The 21593-nt window shown below is 40.7% G+C and overlaps 1 protein-coding gene across 2 annotated transcripts in view; it reads right to left on the bottom strand.

Moving 5' to 3' along the window:
• Positions 1-11743: 11743 nt before the first annotated feature.
• LOC137261825 (tRNA (guanine-N(7)-)-methyltransferase non-catalytic subunit WDR4-like) overlaps positions 11744-21593 on the bottom strand; it is a 114686-nt gene continuing 104836 nt past the window's right edge. For both annotated transcript variants that reach the window (XM_067799617.1, XM_067799616.1), the window contains exons 6-11: positions 19450-19562; positions 17747-17804; positions 14625-14794; positions 13229-13427; positions 12375-12453; positions 11744-11965 (exon numbers count right to left, since the gene is read on the bottom strand). In XM_067799617.1, coding sequence (XP_067655718.1) covers positions 11802-11965; positions 12375-12453; positions 13229-13427; positions 14625-14794; positions 17747-17804; positions 19450-19562 — 783 coding nt within the window. In that variant the 3' untranslated portion in view covers positions 11744-11801. The remainder of the gene's footprint in view (positions 11966-12374; positions 12454-13228; positions 13428-14624; positions 14795-17746; positions 17805-19449; positions 19563-21593) is intronic.

Raw genomic sequence — 21593 nt, 5'->3', positions numbered from 1 at the left:
GTAAGAATGCTGGGATTTATCTATTGGGAACTTTGTCCGAGGGTAGACAAAAGACAGTAGTGGTATTAGGTAACAATGCTGGGATTTATCTATTGGGAACTTTGTCCGAGGGTAGACATAAGACAGTAGTGGTATTAGGTAAGAATGCTGGGATTTATCTATTGGGAACTTTGTCCGAGGGTAGACAAAAGACAGTAGTCGTATTAGGTAACAATGCTGGGATTTATCTATTGGGAACTTTGTCCGAGGGGAGACAAAAGACAGTAGTGGTATTAGGTAACAATGCTGGGATTTATCTATTGGGAACTTTGTCCGAGGGGAGACAAAAGACAGTAGTGGTATTAGGTAAGAATGCTGGGATTTATCTATTGGGAACTTTGTCCGAGGGTAGACAAAAGACAGTAGTGGTATTAGGTAACAATGCTGGGATTTATCTATTGGGAACTTTGTCCGAGGGTAGACAAGAGACAGTAGTGGTATTAGGTAACAATGCTGGGATTTATCTATTGGGAACTTTGTCCGAGGGTAGACAAAAGACAGTAGTGGTATTAGGTAACAATGCTGGGATTTATCTATTGGGAACTTTGTCCGAGGGTAGACAAAAGACAGTAGTGGTATTAGGTAACAATGCTGGGATTTATCTATTGGGAACTTTGTCCGAGGGGAGACAAAAGACAGTAGTCGTATTAGGTAACAATGCTGGGATTTATCTATTGGGAACTTTGTCCGAGGGTAGACAAAAGACAGTAGTGGTATTAGGTAACAATGCTGGGATTTATCAATTGGGAACTTTGTCCGAGGGTAGACATAAGACAGTAGTGGTATTAGGTAACAATGCTGGGATTTATCTATTGGGAACTTTGTCCGAGGGGAGACAAAAGACAGTAGTCGTATTAGGTAACAATGCTGGGATTTATCTATTGGGAACTTTGTCCGAGGGTAGACAAAAGACAGTAGTGGTATTAGGTAACAATGCTGGGATTTATCAATTGGGAACTTTGTCCGAGGGTAGACAAAAGACAGTAGTGGTATTAGGTAACAATGCTGGGATTTATCTATTGGGAACTTTGTCCGAGGGTAGACAAAAGACAGTAGTGGTATTAGGTAACAATGCTGGGATTTATCAATTGGGAACTTTGTCCGAGGGTAGACAAAAGACAGTAGTGGTATTAGGTAAGAATGCTGGGATTTATCAATTGGGAACTTTGTCCGAGGGTAGACAAAAGACAGTAGTGGTATTAGGTAACAATGCTGGGATTTATCTATTGGGAACTTTGTCCGAGGGTAGACATAAGACAGTAGTCGTATTAGGTAACAATGCTGGGATTTATCTATTGGGAACTTTGTCCGAGGGTAGATATAAGACAGTAGTGGTATTAGGTAACAATGCTGGGATTTATCTATTGGGAACTTTGTCCGAGGGTAGACATAAGACAGTAGTCGTATTAGGTAACAATGCTGGGATTTATCTATTGGGAACTTTGTCCGAGGGTAGATATAAGACAGTAGTCGTATTAGGTAAGAATGCTGGGATTTATCTGTTGGGAACTTTGTCCGAGGGTAGACATAAGACAGTAGTCGTATTAGGTAACAATGCTGGGATTTATCTATTGGGAACTTTGTCCGAGGGTAGACAAAAGACAGTAGTCGTATTAGGTAACAATGCTGGGATTTATCTATTGGGAACTTTGTCCGAGGGTAGATATAAGACAGTAGTCGTATTAGGTAACAATGCTGGGATTTATCTGTTGGGAACTTTGTCCGAGGGGAGACAAAAGACAGTAGTCGTATTAGGTAAGAATGCTGGGATTTATCTATTGGGAACTTTGTCCGAGGGTAGATATAAGACAGTAGTGGTATTAGGTAACAATGCTGGGATTTATCTGTTGGGAACTTTGTCCGAGGGTAGACAAAAGACAGTAGTGGTATTAGGTAAGAATGCTGGGATTTATCTATTGGGAACTTTGTCCGAGGGTAGATATAAGACAGTAGTCGTATTAGGTAACAATGCTGGGATTTATCTGTTGGGAACTTTGTCCGAGGGGAGACAAAAGACAGTAGTCGTATTAGGTAAGAATGCTGGGATTTATCTGTTGGGAACTTTGTCCGAGGGGAGACAAAAGACAGTAGTGGTATTAGGTAACAATGCTGGGATTTATCTATTGGGAACTTTGTCCGAGGGGAGACAAAAGACAGTAGTGGTATTAGGTAAGAATGCTGGGATTTATCAATTGGGAACTTTGTCCGAGGGTAGACATAAGACAGTAGTGGTATTAGGTAAGAATGCTGGGATTTATCTATTGGGAACTTTGTCCGAGGGTAGACAAAAGACAGTAGTCGTATTAGGTAACAATGCTGGGATTTATCAATTGGGAACTTTGTCCGAGGGGAGACATAAGACAGTAGTCGTATTAGGTAACAATGCTGGGATTTATCTATTGGGAACTTTGTCCGAGGGTAGACAAAAGACAGTAGTCGTATTAGGTAACAATGCTGGGATTTATCTATTGGGAACTTTGTCCGAGGGGAGATATAAGACAGTAGTCGTATTAGGTAACAATGCTGGGATTTATCTATTGGGAACTTTGTCCGAGGGTAGACATAAGACAGTAGTGGTATTAGGTAACAATGCTGGGATTTATCTATTGGGAACTTTGTCCGAGGGTAGATATAAGACAGTAGTCGTATTAGGTAACAATGCTGGGATTTATCTATTGGGAACTTTGTCCGAGGGTAGACATAAGACAGTAGTGGTATTAGGTAAGAATGCTGGGATTTATCTATTGGGAACTTTGTCCGAGGGTAGACAAAAGACAGTAGTCGTATTAGGTAACAATGCTGGGATTTATCTATTGGGAACTTTGTCCGAGGGTAGACATAAGACAGTAGTGGTATTAGGTAACAATGCTGGGATTTATCTATTGGGAACTTTGTCCGAGGGTAGATATAAGACAGTAGTCGTATTAGGTAACAATGCTGGGATTTATCTGTTGGGAACTTTGTCCGAGGGGAGACAAAAGACAGTAGTCGTATTAGGTAAGAATGCTGGGATTTATCTGTTGGGAACTTTGTCCGAGGGGAGACAAAAGACAGTAGTGGTATTAGGTAACAATGCTGGGATTTATCTATTGGGAACTTTGTCCGAGGGGAGACAAAAGACAGTAGTGGTATTAGGTAAGAATGCTGGGATTTATCAATTGGGAACTTTGTCCGAGGGTAGACATAAGACAGTAGTGGTATTAGGTAAGAATGCTGGGATTTATCTATTGGGAACTTTGTCCGAGGGTAGACAAAAGACAGTAGTCGTATTAGGTAACAATGCTGGGATTTATCAATTGGGAACTTTGTCCGAGGGGAGACATAAGACAGTAGTCGTATTAGGTAACAATGCTGGGATTTATCTATTGGGAACTTTGTCCGAGGGTAGACAAAAGACAGTAGTCGTATTAGGTAACAATGCTGGGATTTATCTATTGGGAACTTTGTCCGAGGGGAGACAAAAGACAGTAGTGGTATTAGGTAAGAATGCTGGGATTTATCAATTGGGAACTTTGTCCGAGGGTAGACATAAGACAGTAGTGGTATTAGGTAAGAATGCTGGGATTTATCTATTGGGAACTTTGTCCGAGGGTAGACAAAAGACAGTAGTCGTATTAGGTAACAATGCTGGGATTTATCTATTGGGAACTTTGTCCGAGGGTAGATATAAGACAGTAGTCGTATTAGGTAACAATGCTGGGATTTATCTATTGGGAACTTTGTCCGAGGGGAGACAAAAGACAGTAGTGGTATTAGGTAAGAATGCTGGGATTTATCAATTGGGAACTTTGTCCGAGGGTAGACATAAGACAGTAGTGGTATTAGGTAAGAATGCTGGGATTTATCTATTGGGAACTTTGTCCGAGGGTAGACAAAAGACAGTAGTCGTATTAGGTAACAATGCTGGGATTTATCTATTGGGAACTTTGTCCGAGGGTAGACATAAGACAGTAGTGGTATTAGGTAACAATGCTGGGATTTATCTATTGGGAACTTTGTCCGAGGGTAGATATAAGACAGTAGTCGTATTAGGTAACAATGCTGGGATTTATCTATTGGGAACTTTGTCCGAGGGTAGACATAAGACAGTAGTGGTATTAGGTAACAATGCTGGGATTTATCTATTGGGAACTTTGTCCGAGGGTAGATATAAGACAGTAGTCGTATTAGGTAACAATGCTGGGATTTATCTATTGGGAACTTTGTCCGAGGGGAGACATAAGACAGTAGTGGTATTAGGTAAGAATGCTGGGATTTATCTATTGGGAACTTTGTCCGAGGGTAGACAAAAGACAGTAGTCGTATTAGGTAACAATGCTGGGATTTATCTATTGGGAACTTTGTCCGAGGGTAGACATAAGACAGTAGTGGTATTAGGTAACAATGCTGGGATTTATCTATTGGGAACTTTGTCCGAGGGTAGATATAAGACAGTAGTCGTATTAGGTAACAATGCTGGGATTTATCTATTGGGAACTTTGTCCGAGGGTAGACATAAGACAGTAGTGGTATTAAGTAAGAATGCTGGGATTTATCTATTGGGAACTTTGTCCGAGGGTAGACAAAAGACAGTAGTCGTATTAGGTAACAATGCTGGGATTTATCTATTGGGAACTTTGTCCGAGGGTAGATATAAGACAGTAGTCGTATTAGGTAACAATGCTGGGATTTATCTGTTGGGAACTTTGTCCGAGGGGAGACAAAAGACAGTAGTCGTATTAGGTAAGAATGCTGGGATTTATCTATTGGGAACTTTGTCCGAGGGTAGACAAAAGACAGTAGTGGTATTAGGTAACAATGCTGGGATTTATCTATTGGGAACTTTGTCCGAGGGGAGACATAAGACAGTAGTCGTATTAGGTAAGAATGCTGGGATTTATCTGTTGGGAACTTTGTCCGAGGGGAGACAAAAGACAGTAGTGGTATTAGGTAACAATGCTGGGATTTATCTATTGGGAACTTTGTCCGAGGGGAGACAAAAGACAGTAGTGGTATTAGGTAAGAATGCTGGGATTTATCAATTGGGAACTTTGTCCGAGGGTAGACATAAGACAGTAGTGGTATTAGGTAAGAATGCTGGGATTTATCAATTGGGAACTTTGTCCGAGGGTAGACAAAAGACAGTAGTGGTATTAGGTAACAATGCTGGGATTTATCTATTGGGAACTTTGTCCGAGGGTAGACAAAAGACAGTAGTCGTATTAGGTAACAATGCTGGGATTTATCAATTGGGAACTTTGTCCGAGGGTAGACAAAAGACAGTAGTCGTATTAGGTAACAATGCTGGGATTTATCTATTGGGAACTTTGTCCGAGGGTAGACAAAAGACAGTAGTGGTATTAGGTAAGAATGCTGGGATTTATCAATTGGGAACTTTGTCCGAGGGTAGACATAAGACAGTAGTGGTATTAGGTAACAATGCTGGGATTTATCTATTGGGAACTTTGTCCGAGGGTAGACAAAAGACAGTAGTGGTATTAGGTAACAATGCTGGGATTTATCAATTGGGAACTTTGTCCGAGGGGAGACATAAGACAGTAGTCGTATTAGGTAACAATGCTGGGATTTATCTATTGGGAACTTTGTCCGAGGGTAGACAAAAGACAGTAGTGGTATTAGGTAACAATGCTGGGATTTATCTATTGGGAACTTTGTCCGAGGGTAGATATAAGACAGTAGTGGTATTAGGTAAGAATGCTGGGATTTATCTATTGGGAACTTTGTCCGAGGGTAGACAAAAGACAGTAGTGGTATTAGGTAAGAATGCTGGGATTTATCTATTGGGAACTTTGTCCGAGGGGAGACAAAAGACAGTAGTGGTATTAGGTAACAATGCTGGGATTTATCTATTGGGAACTTTGTCCGAGGGTAGAACTTTTCCGGTCGGTGCTGTTAATCCCACGCGTTTGTTTTCTCAGAAAGGAGAAAAAGGTATTTTTCTTTCGTCACTAAAGGTCTTCTTAATATGAAGCATAGGTACTTCTAACAAACTCCTCTGAAAAGAGGAAAGTCTGCTTGTTGATTTAGTAACTGTAGCTTTTCTCTTAATTGAACAATGATATTTCTCATAAACTTCAGAGAGGAAGTAAGGGTTTGTTTTTGTTTTTGCAGCATAGGTCCTTTTAATGATGAAAAGGTATCTTAATTGACTTCTGTGAAAGGAGGCTAATGTTTTAGTACCTGGAGTTCTTCTTTTAATTATAGCAAGGACAGATAGTTTTTTGAGAAAGTAGGTGAGGGGGGTGGGGGTGGGGGGGGGAGTGGGGGTGCACACTTGTGAGAAAGGGGATGCACAGTTCAGTTTTACCCGTTCTTATGAGAGTTTCAATGGCCATGTAATAAACTATGTTCCTGCTGTTCCTGCTGCTCGGTTATATTTGTAGAACACATTTATCTAGTGTCCATGTTGTCGTCTCGACGTCCATGACGTTGTTGCTCCAAGGGTTTGAGAGGTCGCTTACCATCTTACCAATCTCCCTTCACCTGTCCCTTTGTGATAGCCGTGTGTTTTAGCATACCTACTGGGTGTTTTCGCATCCATCTGGGTACATAAAAACGAATCCAACTCAAGTATAGAATGAGTTGCTTTGTTAATATTGGTCTGAAATTAAGCGTTATTTTGGACTTAAAAGGTTTTGAAAGAAACCTTTATTTCTTTTGCAAAATGTTAGTGTTTGGATGTACATGTATCTTACAGAAACAACATGCCTTTCTGTGGCGTTTGCGTTTTCAGTGTTTTTCAAGTAACACCGACACACAAAACACTTGTGGTTTCATACGCTTGAATTGCTTTCATCTCCATGTGTCACAGCGTGTCAGATGGATGAGCGAGTGAGTTGGGTTTTATTCCGCTTGTAGCAATATTCAAACCACAGACACAAGAAATGAGGCTCACACACTGTACTCATGCGTGCAATCAAGACTTGGGCGTGACTAACGAACGCTTTCCCAACGGGGTTACTCCATCGCCCTGCATCATCATCATCATCATCATCATCATCATCAAATGATTTATAGAACGCCAGGTCCAACCGAAAAGTACTAGGTCTCCTCTCACGAAGCAACCTTTACTAAGGTTAATCTTAACTCCCATTCTTTAACATTGCACCAAGGTTACCATAGACATACGTAAGTTAAGGTTAACTTGAGTTAAGGTTGCTTTGTGAAAGGAGCCCCTGCTCAGTAACGATGCACCGAACAACTCCAGAATGAACATTCTATGTTTTTATTTTTCAAAAAGTATGCCCTCAGTTTTGATTTGAAAATCAGGTTGTTAACTGTCCTTAACTTCCTAACGCCCCTCACATCAGGGGACATAACCCGCCAAAGACCTGCAGTACATCATGCTTTCTCACCCGACCTAATATAAATAAAACACATTTCACCATGGCATAAAACTCAAGCATGTATAACCGCCGTCAAATATTCAAATCACCACTGCGTCAACATTTCCGGATGAACTGGATTGAAAACACTTACATTATATTTACATGCCCATGTCAAACAGCATTTTTAGAGACTCTTTAATATTTGCTCATCATAAAAAGGAACTAACCACTGGTTTCCTGATCTGCGTATATTTGCCAAGATGGCATCAGGGCCATGTATAATTATGATTACCGCTGGTATAGGTAATTACCGACTTGAGCCACATGGCGGCAACATGAGCAAACACGGGTCGTACGGTGACCACTGGCATGGTGATGTACAGTCCACGCTGGTCAGGGTTGAGGGTGTTAAATCTGTGTGGCCGAGTGTCTGGCCGGCTGGGTTTCATTAATTAGTAGTGGCGAGTCTAACACGTTTCGAGACCCGACCTGTCAGAAAACATCGGGACCCAGACGCGTCGGGCTAACTCGCGCTGGCACCAGCAGGCTTCGGTGGAGCAGACCTGATCGCTCGCTACCCACATTATCAGGTCGATAATGACTATTGTCTTTCTTGACGGGCGGTCAGCAGTTTTCATTATAACTTGGGCCATGCACGGTGGCGATCTTACGTATTCTCACTTGCCCAAGGGAGTTAAAGAGGTGTTGATGGGGGGCTTGAGGCGACTGGTGTCGATCTGCCTTGGTTTACTTACAGACGGTAAATGTAACTGAGCAAAAGTTTCCAAGTGTGTCATCCTGACGCCTGCTGTTCAATGCAGTGAAAATATTCACAAAGCATCACTGGCGGCTTTACCTTGAGACTCGGCCAAAGCAGAACACTTGTATTCGTGCATTTTGTTCTCATTCTTCAGCAATATCAACAGGCTGTACATCGACCTCTTTAATTGTATAAACTTGAATACCTTTAATGTATCTCGGCTCCTTGTGCACTTTGTGGTGCACCTGGTTGATGACAATGACACCACCCATGCCGAAACGTCGCATCCTTTGTGATAAAGTTACCTATGCACAAAACATGGTAAATGTGAAAACAAAATGTTCTGAGGAGATTGCTATGCATGATTCTTAGTGTTAATGTTAGAAAGTCATTGGCTTCTTAACTCGTCATATGTGCTTGGTCAGCATAATACTGGTCTTAGGTCGTTTATCAAGACATGATATACAATGATGTCTTTTTTCATAATGAAATAATGTTCAAATCAGGCTTTGACTCAACTTGGACATGGGGACCGTTCCACAACATTAAAGGTCACATGCAAACAAAAAATCCATCATCATTAAAACAGTTATCACTTGTTCGTGGTAAATAAAATGCATGAAAAAACAAATACACAGAATTATAAGCGTATAATCGCAAATCAAAAGAGCAATATTTTGTACTTGAGTTCACCTTCCTCGAAACGAAGCAGCCCCGATACCGAACCCAGTCACTCCTGCTGGGTGTGCAGTCAAGTGTATAACGGGGCTTTCTCATTGGCCACTGGTTCATTTGCTGATACGCTTTGTCGGCTCTTTGTTTATGGCTTGTAAGCCCGATAGGTGTTAAATTCAAATTGTAAATGGTCAGTATTTGAAGATGTGCATTACATACTGTCATCAGAAGACAGGAAGGCAGACATATAGGTGTCAAGAAACCAGACATTGTGTTTTCTCTCTGATAGTCCGCTTATCACAATCAACATAATTGTTTTGTGTAACGAGTGTATTTACTTGTTTATTGGTTGATTTCACATTAATTTCAGACTCTCTGTGCGCATGCGCACAGCGTGTAAAAATATCTACTGGCTAAGTTCCGCTTTAGTCGTACGTTTACCGATAGTGTAAATACACTCAAAACAAAATGATTAAATAATAATTATTTAAGAGTGACAACTGTTCATAACTGACTAAATATATCGATTTGCATATGCTTTTCAGTTATTGATGTCCTATTCTGGTTGCAGTTGCATCAGAAATGCGTGTTTTGTTAGTTGTGAGAAGGGGTTGTGCGGGAAGAACGCCTCTGAACGGTGGTGGTGAGATGTGTTTATACAAGAACTCATTGGTATAAATTAAGCTAATTATTTCACTACCCCTGGTCTTTGGTGCATACAAGTATAAAAATAAGCTGTGATGGACATAAAACTATATATTGATTTGATTTTTCGTTTTCTTTAGAGTGAGTTAACACTATCGGTAAACATACCAAAGCGGAAGTTGGCCAGTAGATATTTTTACACGCTCTGTGCATGCGCACAGCGAGTCTGAAATTAATGTGAAATCAACGAATGTACCCGGCGAACCTACTCCCTGCGCATGCGTTATGAGCGCAGCGTAGAATAGCTGTTGAAACCAGTCTTCCCCCAGCGCTGGTTGAAAATTAGTGATTTGTTTGAACTCCGATTTCGCGGGCTTCTTTTCATCGCGTTTTTTTTTCAAGTTTATAGGGTGAACTGAAAGTAAGTGCATACCGAAACGCATCAGAATCTGCAAAGTTGTGTTTTTTGTTGCACGTGACCCATAAGGTGACGGTAACTCCTTGACGTAAAATTTGTGTTAGCGCTATGGTGATCGTAACCCTAACAATTAAACCAAGACTTACGACTGTTTTTTGTGCTAAGGTTTCTTTGGGACACATGGTTTGGGCATGTTGCTAGATAAAATGTATTAGCAGGGGCAGATTCTGGGTACCTTGCAACCCCCGCTGGTCTTGAGGCAGTCCAGTGAATTGGTATTGGTTTTTGGTGGGTTGGTGGGTTGGTGTTTAACGCCGCACTCAGCAAAATTCCAGCTATATGGAGGCGGTCTGTAATCGAGTCTGGACAAGACAATCCAGTGAGTAAAAAAGTGTGGATAAATTACGAAGTCTACTAAGCTGGGATACGATGACGTGTCAACAATGTCAGCTAGCTTGACCACCCGATCCCGTCGACGTTTCTATATGGATTATTACACCATTGTCAAGCAAGAGTAAAGCAATGCGCGCGTAGGTTGGCCTCTGGTTGGTCTGTGGCTTGGTTGACTGTTCAAGGTAAATCCAACAGTGGGCACTGTTGTTCACAATATTAATCACTAGACAGCGTTGTCTGATTATTGCCATGCTGGGATCCTGATGGGACAACAAACACTAAACATTGAGGACCTTGATTACCTGGGACATACTAGTAGGGGTGACAGCTGAGGGGAAACAACTATTGCAACAGATAGTCTGTTGTCACCAACTATTGCAACAGATAGTCTGTTGTCACCAACTATTGCAACAGAAAGTTTGTTGTCACCAACTATTGCAACAGATAGTCTGTTGTCACCAACTATTGCAACAGAAAGTCTGTTGTCACTAACTATTGCAACAGATAGTCTGTTGTCACAAACTATTGCAATAGTCTGTTGTCACCAACTATTGCAACAGATAGTCTGTTGTCACCAACTATTGCAACAGAAAGTCTGTTGTCACTAACTATTGCAACAGATAGTCTGTTGTCACAAACTATTGCAATAGATAGTCTGTTGTCACCAACTATTGCAATAGATAGTCTGTTGTCACCAACTATTGCAATATAGTTTATTTGTCTCCTTGTGTTGCCTCATCTCCTTTGAAGTCATTTCCAGAATGAATGTATAATTTGTAAATTATGAAATAATAAAAGTTGAAGTAGTTTCAGTCTCTTTTCATAAGTGACAAGAAATTTGAAACCCAGATCAAGTAAACAGTTTAAACATAAACTCAGTGAAACTGCATGTCTGCATTCGAACATTCTGTGTTTTGCGCTGGGCATTTATCAAGGGACGTCAGTTACTAAATTAACGCTAGTCACACATACTACTGACGCATAGATTTTCGTTTCAACCACTGATCTACTGGTCTCAGCAATTGCAATCCCTGGATAGTTGTAGTAACAGTCCTGCATGCTGGGTGTATGTGCACTATTCATTGTGTAACAAAGTTCTGAGTGTAACACATTGTATTTGTTGACAATCAGTGGGGGTGATTCAGTAGGGCAGTAGACAGCTACATTTGGAGAGATTTCTGGAAGGTACTACACACTGTACTATGAACCATAACTGTGGGTCCATTTCCATCCAGCTGTGGATGGGTACCTGGTAGTGTTTGAAAGTTCAGACATGTCTTGATGTTATTTGTGATGTAACTCAAGATACTACTGTCACTGATCACGTGATTCAGAACAGACTGTGAAACATGTCTGCAGAATAGTGCTAATTGTGCTGAATGAATCAAATGTGGTACAAGTTTATATGAATATTGACTACATTTCTCATTGTACCAGCTGCACGTTAAAGCTGGCAGAAAATAATCGAAAATATAAGACAGTGCATCATTACAATTATTTATTAAATGAATATGTCTGTTTACTATACACACATTAGTCAATATCAAGAGCTTTTTGTAACTTTTTCTGGAGGTGATTCTTTGTTGGAGTTATCTCCCCCTTCTTTGTCCCCTGTCAACCGTTGCTGTTTGCGCTTCAAGTAATCAGTCATGTTGTCAATACGTTGTTTCCACAGGGTGGGAATAATGCTTGGGGTTGTCAGGCAACCTGAAAATAGACAAAACAATTCAAAACAAATTTCATGACAGGGGAAATCAGAACCCATATGACCATTTGAACCTGGGTGTTTGGCATGATGAACAAACACTTTAACCACTGGGCTATGCCCTCCACATGAGTGAGATATTTAGTTCCTTCCAAAGACAAGTTGGAATTCAGAATATCTGAAACTACAGAGAGGCTAACACCCAGATTTTCACATATTTCTCCAGATATTTCCTACATTTTTTTGGCAAAATATTGTTTTACTTGAGATTGTACCGAATATTTGAAGATACAAGGCATAAAATTCAGCATTCAGATTGTTCTTTAGATATTTCCTAAAGTCGTTTAGCATCAAATTAATGTTTGTATATTGTGATGTAAATCAGGCGAAGAAGACTGTCTGAACACATACCCTGAAACATGTCCCACTTTGTGTTGAGGTCGGACTGTATCTGATAAAGTGTCTTATCATCCTCACTGACTTGACTCAGCTGGAACACACACAAAAGAAAAATTCAGAGAATTCTTTCACATGAAAGAGAGTGAGTCAGTATAGTTTTATGCCCCTTTTAGCAATAATCCAGCAATATCACAATGGAGAACAACTGAAATTGTCTTTGCAGACTGTGCCTATGTGGGGAATCGAACCCGGGTCTTCGGCATGATGAGCGAATGCTCTAACCACTGGGCCACCCATCCCCACCCCCATAAAATGAGTAGAGGAAGACAAAGTTTTCTTTATCAGAAAGATGGACCTAAAATCACTGAGCATGTGCCATATACTTACTACAACACAGATTAATTGTAAAGCTTTTGAGTGAGTAAGTGAGTGATATTTGTTGATCTGTGATGGATTAAGAAAACCCTAATTCTATCTTGCAAAAATGAATTGCATAAATAGCCTTGCAACTGAAAACTCCATAAAGAAATAGTAAACATTTAAACAGTATACACATTCGCATTTTCCTGCTAAACAGTCAAACAACTTTATACAATACAAAATAAAAACATTGATGGGCACAAATTTCTTCAAAGCTTTATTTGAACCTGTCCATCTGAATTTATATTCAGATTTATATTTAAGGTTTAAAGACTTCCCTCCCCAAATGTCACACCCAAAAAAATGGCAAAAAATTCCCCCCAAAGAACAATTCTTCAAATGAAGTGACAGACTGCACAGAACAGCAAAGACAACAACACCACCATGGCATCAGTCACTACTCACAAATCAAAACAACCTGAAAAGAAATGGACATTAGTGTTTACCTTGACTGATGAGCTGCCATCTGGGAGGGGGCGATACACCTGTAGGGTGCTACCCTCTACTGGCTGAATCAGCCACAGGTTGCCATCAGCATCGAAACTAATGTCCCAGGGGTCAACAGTTAATGAGATGCTCTGCTGCAGGGTCAAGGAACAGCCCTTACCTCGGGCAGCCAAACTGTACACTTCCACACTGGGGTATCTGGGGTGAAACAGCACAGTTTGAATACCGTATTTACAGTAATAACACCTTGGGTATTTTTACTAGATCAACAAGTGGGAAAGGAGGAGAAGTCAACAAATCCATACAGAGGAAGACTGACCAATAAAGAAATTATCTTATCTTAACCAACAACACCATAAATGTTCAAATAATGAAACACACTTGAACTTGACAAAAAGTTATGCGAATGTTTTCGATAAGTGCAATTCAATTTCCACTATGGTAAGAAATTTAGTATTGTTGTGTGTGATTTTCTTGTAAGATAACTGAAATTCAATATTATTAACAAATGTTTTATCTTTGATCCCATGTAACAATAATGATGCTCCATGACATGGTTTTCAAAACTAAATCTGAAACTATTATATATATACCATGATCAACACTCTGACTCGTGTTGGGAATCAGACACCAACTCCACTCTCGCTTATTGGAAGATATATCGTGAACAATTATTGATCATAATCGAAATATATACACACACCCCTCAGGATTTTTCTAATTAATGTTAATGTAATTATTCTGTTTATCTATACCAAAACCAGTAATCAGTATCTCTTATTACATTCACAATAGACGTAACATATATCTATAGACAGATTACAGTAATATCTACATTGTGATGAATATGAAACCATGCTCCGATTTCTTGAAAGAAACTGAAGTTCTTACTCAAATCTCAAACTGAGTTTCACAATTTGAAAAAGCTGAATTTTTAACTCAGTGGCAGTTTTCAAATATAAAAGCCCAAACAACTTAAGTAATCTATCCACAAAACTCAAACTGTTTCCTATAGTTTGGGTTTTGTGTTGATTTCAGTTCATTCTGTAAAATGCGTTTTCTCAGATTTGAGTAAAATCTCAGACTTAAGCCAAAACTTAAGTTTGTTTCCAGAAATCGGGGCCTGGAATACAATGCACATAGTTTTAGGCTGCTGAGCGTATGTTTGTGAATATTTGGCAAACATAATGGTTAGCTTAATTCATTCAAGTGTGTTATACTAAAACAACAAACTTCCAATTAATCAAAAATATGTTATTTACAATCGAAAATATTTTTTAATCATTCTTTTGACCAACTTGGTGGCCATGGTTATCAAATAGCATTCTGCCATCTCAATAGAGCTTAAAATTTTAGAGATTTCAAAATAGTCACCATCAAGACTGGGGTACCCACCCATAGAAAGCCACAGCAAGCAGCCTGTGTTTGGGACAGTAGGACATGTTCTGAACCGATGTTCGGGTGGTTGAGTCAGGTGCTTGGTCAGTGCTGGAAGGCTGCACTGCACCGGTCTTTGTACAACTCAGCTGTTTGCCCTCAAGGGTCCATGCACGGATCGTTGTGTCCTGAACAACAGTGAGCGAGTGAGTGAGAGAGACAGCAAGACAAATAGTGAGTGAGTGAGTGTAGTTTTACACTGCACTCAGCAAAATGCGAGCCATATGGCAGCGGTCTGTAAAGAATCGAGTCTGTACCAGACAATCAAGTGATCAACAACACAAGCATCGATATGTGCAATTGGGAACAGATGATGTGTCAACCAAGTCAGCAAGCCTGATCACCCTCTTACGACAAGCATAGTCGCCTTTTACGGTAATCATGGGTTGCTGAAGGCCTATTCTACCCCGGGACCTTCACGGGTCGACAGACAGACTGAGAGAGAGAGGGAGCAATACCATCCTTTTAGAAGTTGGCACTTTGAGGGAAAAAATGTAAGTTTTGGAAGGAAATATTGCTGCCACAGAATGGTAGACATCATCTGTACTCCAGCAACACGTGAACTGAGTAACGGAGCCGAGTAACGGGGCCGAGTAACGGGACACGTGAATTCAGTGACTGACCAGAACATGTCAGTAAAAGGTCACAGGAGTGAGTTTGTGCCACAATCAGCACTATTCCAACTATATGGTGGCGGTCTGTAAATAATTGAGTCTAGACCAGACAATCCAGTGATCAACAGCATGAGCATCATCAATCTGTGCAACTGGGAACTGATGACCTATGTCAACCAAGTCAGCGAACCTGACCATCTGATACTCTTGTGACAAGCAGGAGGCAAGCCTGGGTTGCTGAAGACCTATCCTTCCCCAGACCCTCATGGGCTAATAGGTTCGTGAACTCAGTTACAGAACAGAAGACCTAAGTAATGAATACAGTTACTGAACAGAAGACTTTAGTAATGAATACAGTCACTGAACAGAAGACTTCAGTAATAAATACAGTCACTGAACAGAAGACTTTAGTAATGAATACAGTATATAGTTTTGTGCCCTTGTTACTCTATACCTGTCATCAAACATTGCCTGTTTGTTTATCAGATCAAAGATATCAAACTGAAGTCTTTCAGTCAAAACTTCACCTGGTTCACATGAACACGGTAAAAATCCTTGCCAACATATTACACAAATTTAATGTTCCACAGCCATCACAAATCAGCAGAGAATGATGGTCTGGACAGTATTCATTACAGAATTAGTTGAACTGCTGTTAAACAGCAGAACTAATACCCTGCACATGCCTATAGAGACTTCCAAAGCAGAATACATGTCACTTTCAAGTATTCAAAGGTTCACAAATGGAAAAAAATTTTTATTTCCAATAAAACACCTGATAGATATTTTTTGATATTACTAAATTTTGTTTCAAATTCTGAATTTGAAGCAGACAGCTGTTATTCAACAAAACCCCAAATGTTTCATATATGAAAAACTACTTGTACACATTTAACATACATAATTGTGTTCACAAATGCATTCACATGTGACATGCTGTTCCCGTGTCAGGTGTGGAAGACCTGGAGCATTCAACCCATGGTAGCTTTGGTGCTTCACAGGTAGTCACACCTATCACTGGCAGCTGTGACACACACGAACCGCGCCTGATTTAGAACATAAAAGGACAATGATTTTTCATAAAAAGAAGATAAACTTTGTTCCAATGATGTCAGAAAGCTATGAGCCTATGGTCACCTATGGATTACAAGTATGTCCAAGCATTCCATCGGCCACTTATAGACGAACCACTTGTTACATCCTCAGAGTCAGTCACATGTCATGCATCATCAACTGATAACTTCAAATGGGGAACATATTTGGTTTAAATGGGATGCATGTTACAGTTACAATAATGGGAAAATCAAATATTGGAGGACGGAGTCATCTGATACGGCAGTGTGGAGTTTCTGAGCTTGGCTAGAATAGTAAGGTGGGGTGGGTGAGATGGGGTGAGGTGAGCTTTGGGTGGGATGAGGTGGAGTCTGGTGAAGTGATGTGGAGTGGAGCACAGCAGAGTGGAGAGGAGTGGAGGACAGGGGTAGCAGTGAGCTGAGCAGAGGTGAGTTTGGGTGAGGTGAGTTTGGGTGAGGTGAGTTTGAGTGAAGTTGAAATAGGGCTTATATAGAACGAAGTGGGGTGGGGTGAGGTGGAGTCCAGTGAGAAGGGGTGGGGTCAGGAGGGTGAGGTGGGGTGGGGTGGGGTGAGGTGGATTCTAGTGAGGAATGTGGGGTCAGGAGGGTGAAGTGGGGTGGGGTGAGGTGGAGTCCAGTGAGAAAGGGGTTGAGGTCAGGAGGGTGAAGTGGGGTGGGGTGGGGTGAGGTGGAGTCTAGTGAGAAGGGTGGGGTCAGGAGGGTGAAGTGGGGTGGGGTGGGGTGAGGTGGAGTCCAGTGAGAAAGGGGTCGAGGTCAGGAGGGTGAAGTGGGGTGGGGTAGGGTGAGGTGGAGTCCAGTGAGAAAGGGTGGGGTCAGGAGGGTGAAGTGGGGTGGGGTGGGGTGAGGTGGACACCAGTGAGAAGGGGTGGGGTCAGGAGGGTGAAGTGGGGTGGGGTGGGGTGTAGTCCAGTGAGGAAGGGTGGGGTCAGGAGGGTGAAGTGGGGTGGGGTGGGGTGAGGTGGAGTCCAGTGAGAAAGGGTGGGGTCAGAAGGGTGAAGTGGGGTGGGGTGAGGTGGAGTCCAGTGAGGAAGGGTGGGGTCAGGAGGGTGAAGTGGGGTGGGGTGAGGTGGGGTCCAGTGAGAAGGGGTGGGGTCAGGAGGGTGAAGTGGGTTGGGGTGACTGAATGGATATTGAGTTAGTGGAGGGTGAGAGAATCAGTTTGTGAGTCATTTGGTAAAAGATGAGAGAATCAGTTTGTGAGTCACTTGGTGGAAGGTGTGAGAATCAGAGTGTGAGTTTTTTGTAGGAGTGTGAGAGAATCAGAATGAGTCATTAGGTGGAAGGTGAGTTAATTCTGTGAGCCAGTCATATTCAAAACAAAACATCCACAAAACTAACACTGAACAAATGAAATGTAAACTGGCCAACTTACGCCTGAGCCCGACAGCAGAATGTCGTCTTCTTGAACATAACTGAGGCTGGTGACGAAGCTACAACATCAAAAAAAAAGATCCCAGCCAATGAGTGCAAGCATCAACATCTTAGAGAGCACTCTACTCGGAACAAAACATGTCATATCACCTTAAGATTACGGTGTGAGTGCTACTGACTTGGTTACAACAGATGTGCGTGCTACAGACTTGGTTACAACAGATAATAATCAAAACCTTTGAATAAAATTAATAACAACTTGCATGGCATCCTATTTCACAAATCTAGATTGTCTAGATTAAAATGATATGAGAGTAGAGTTTCAAATGAATGGGAATTTTGAGTGGAACAGATTGTAAACCTCCACCTCTAATACTTTGATGAAAAACAAAAAGCAAGAATAACACTGACATTACTAAAAACATACAAAATAGTTTGCATATTCATTGGTATTCATGGCATTTTTACAATGTGAGACATTATCATCTACCTGCAGAATGTAACGCCTAATCACTTTGAGTCACCATGTAATGACAAGATTCAGTTTCTTTCTAAACAAGATTATTTTTATTTGGAACATCCAGTATATATTCTCAGGGGACGGGAATAAGAGCGCTGATGCTCAGAACTTTGTGAGGAGAATACATGTTTTTTTAGCTGCACCTGCAAAATTGGATACTTAGGCTGCATTAAAAAATGAAATGTTCCTCAGGCACATTTTTTCCAAAAGGGATGAGGTAGGGACACATTTTTATTTTTTTCTGTGAGATTGGAAAGTTTAGCGCGTGTTAATGAGTTGTAGATTCAGTCACACTCGTTGTTACAGACACTCATTCTTATAGTGGACTAATGGATGATCGGGACACAGTAAAGTCAACATTTGTTTTTTTAAAATGTCAATAAAAAATTGTTACGTGCACAAATAAAAGTGACACGACAGTCAGAGAAACATTTCACTTTTTCATTTAACATTAGACATAAATATGCAACATCCATACTCATCCTTTGTGTGGTTTGGGCCTTCTCAAGTTGTTATGGACTTGTGAAGTGTATTCTAGGTATTGTGTCCTAGATTTACACAGTGTGCCATGCTTACTGAAGGAGTCCTAGGCTTACTCAGCATGTCCCACACTTACTCACTGCCCCATGTTCACTGCATGTATGCTAGACTTACTCACTGCCCCATGTTCACTGCATGTATGCTAGACTTACTCACTGTGACCTAAGCTTACTCCTTGACTTATTAAATCTGTCATAGACTCATTCAATCTCTCCAAGACTTACTCAGCGTGTCCTAGACTTACTCAGAGTGTCCAAGACTTACTCAGTGTGTCCTAGACTTACTCAGAGTGTCCAAGACTTACTCAGTGTGTCCTAGACGTATTCAGTCTGTCCTCGACTTATTAAATCTGTCATCGACTCATTCAATCTGTCCAAGAATTACTCAGTGTGTCCTAGACTTATTCAGTCTGTCCTAGACTTATTAAATCTGTCATAGACTCATTCAATCTCTCCAAGAATTACTCAGTGTGTCCTAGACTTACTCAGTGTGTCCAAGACTTACTCAGTGTGTCCAAGACTTACTCAGAGTGTCCCAGACTTACTCAGTGTGTCCTAGACTTGCTCAGTGTGTCCTAGACTTACTCAGATTGTCCTAGACTTACTCGGTGTGTTCTAGACTTACTCAGAATATCCTAGACTTACTCAGTGTGTCCTAGACAGAAGCTGTAGATGTTGTAGGAGTTGGGGAAATTGCTGACCCGTATCTTCTCATCCCGGTCACATGTCACGACATACTGGTCCCCCTTTGTCAGCACCTGCAAGTAGCAGCACTCAGTCCAACACTTACTGAAGACTTACAGTCATAAATAAAAGGATAAACATCATACATTGTCTGAGACTACAAGGGCTTTGTCATGGCTGGTGTGGTGGGAGATAAGCCACTGGAATGATAAGATTTCAAAATACATGTATCTAATTATTCTGAACTGATCTGGAGGAAGTGAGTTGGTTCTTACGTTGCTTTTGGCAATATTCAAGCAAATATCACAATGGGGGACCCTTGGAATGGGCTTCACACATTGTACCCTCGTGGGGAACAAAGCTGGGTCTTCAGTGGGAAGAACCCCAAGACTACAGCACTGCCCCTCTAGAGTGAGTATTTAGCGTTAACACTGCTTTAAGAAACATCCCATCAATATCATAGTAAGGGACACACAGTGTAACTGGGTGTATAATGAAACCCAGGTCTTGATGTGACTTGGGGTAGGCTAGTGGTTAAAGCATTCACTCGTCACACCCATGACCAGGTTCAATTCCCTACATGGGTACAATGTGTGAAGCCCATTTCTTGTGTCCCCCCTCCATGATATTGCTAGACTGTTGCTCATAGCCGTGTTAAACTCACTCACTCACTTTATGTGACAGCTTAGCCTTTTCCCGAACACCCATGAAGTCTTATGAATGGAAGGTTGATAAGTATTTTCCTGGGACAGAGGGTTTCATAACGTGAGAACTAGGGCTGTGTATTGGAAACATAACTGTATTGCAATATACTGCAATATATATACCCATATATCAATACCTATTGCGATATATTGGGGCCTTAAGTGTTTGACAGTGACAGACACTAGTTATACATGTCAGTCCTATTTTCTACATGAAACGTCCCCCAAGATGTATGTTCCGGTTCTGATGACAGCAATCTCAAAATTAGGTTGCATAGTCCTGGATACTGTTTCCCTTTTTATACAATGTATAGTATTACAGTATTCAGTTTTGTAACTGAATAAGGAAGGAAAACATCTGCTGTGTATAAAAAATGTGTAGGTTCTAACTGAAACCCTAAAGATTATCACAAAAACTTCATATATAATTTTTACCAAATATACCGGTTTTCAGAAAAAATATTGCAACACTTGTCGCTTGAAAAGCGTATTGCGATATACTGGTATACCGGTAATACTGTGCAGCCCTTGTGAGAATGATCCAAAAGTATATCATAACTCTGATACAGTATTGATGAGTAATTCAAAAGAATTAAAACATGCAAATACAGCTGTGGAGTGAGTGAGTGAGTGAGTGAGTGAGTGAGTGAGTGAGTGAGTGAGTGAGTGAATGAGTGAGTGAGTGAGTGAGAGAAGTTTATGATGCTTTTAGTAATATTTCAGCAATATTCGTACCAGGAGACACCAGAAACGGGCTCCACACATTGTGCCCATATGGGAAATTGAACCCGGGTCTTTGGCGTGATAAGAGAACATGTTAAACACTAAGCATTCCCACCAACCCCACTTTAAATGAATGATGAACAATATAAACAAAAAACTGCATGGGACATGATCTAAAATATTTTTGATGCAGTTTTATTGTGGAGTTTGTTTCAAGTGAGTCTGTACGCTAATATATGGAATTCATAGTTTTCTAGAAGTTCTTTGATCTGAAATTTCAAAACATTACCGTGTGACAGCTTGATGTGGAAGGATAAGTTCATGTTTATCAAAATGAATGTGTGAATTTTGACATGCGAATCCGATTATTTTACTGACACATATCTACCAAATGTTCCCTTCATATCCAAATTATACTTACAGTTTGACATATTGTATTTTGCAAGAAATTACAGGCTATTAATTGTTAGATAAACAGATGTGGTGTCCATCCCAGTGTAAATCACAAAGCTTTAGAACATTTAAATGATTTTGATCTCTGTAAATTATGCAAAATTACCTTGTATCATATCATAGACAGACTTTCCATACATTAATGTAACATTTTATGTCTATGGGGTGGTTCAGACACAACAGCTGATCAATGAAACCACAAAATGCACTATTTCAAAAACAGAG

This window comes from Haliotis asinina, chromosome 14 (assembly GCF_037392515.1).
Source record: "Haliotis asinina isolate JCU_RB_2024 chromosome 14, JCU_Hal_asi_v2, whole genome shotgun sequence".
NCBI lineage: Eukaryota > Metazoa > Mollusca > Gastropoda > Lepetellida > Haliotidae > Haliotis > Haliotis asinina.
The sequence above is the reverse complement of the archived record's forward strand: the minus strand, read 5'-3'. Positions and strand labels throughout refer to the sequence as shown.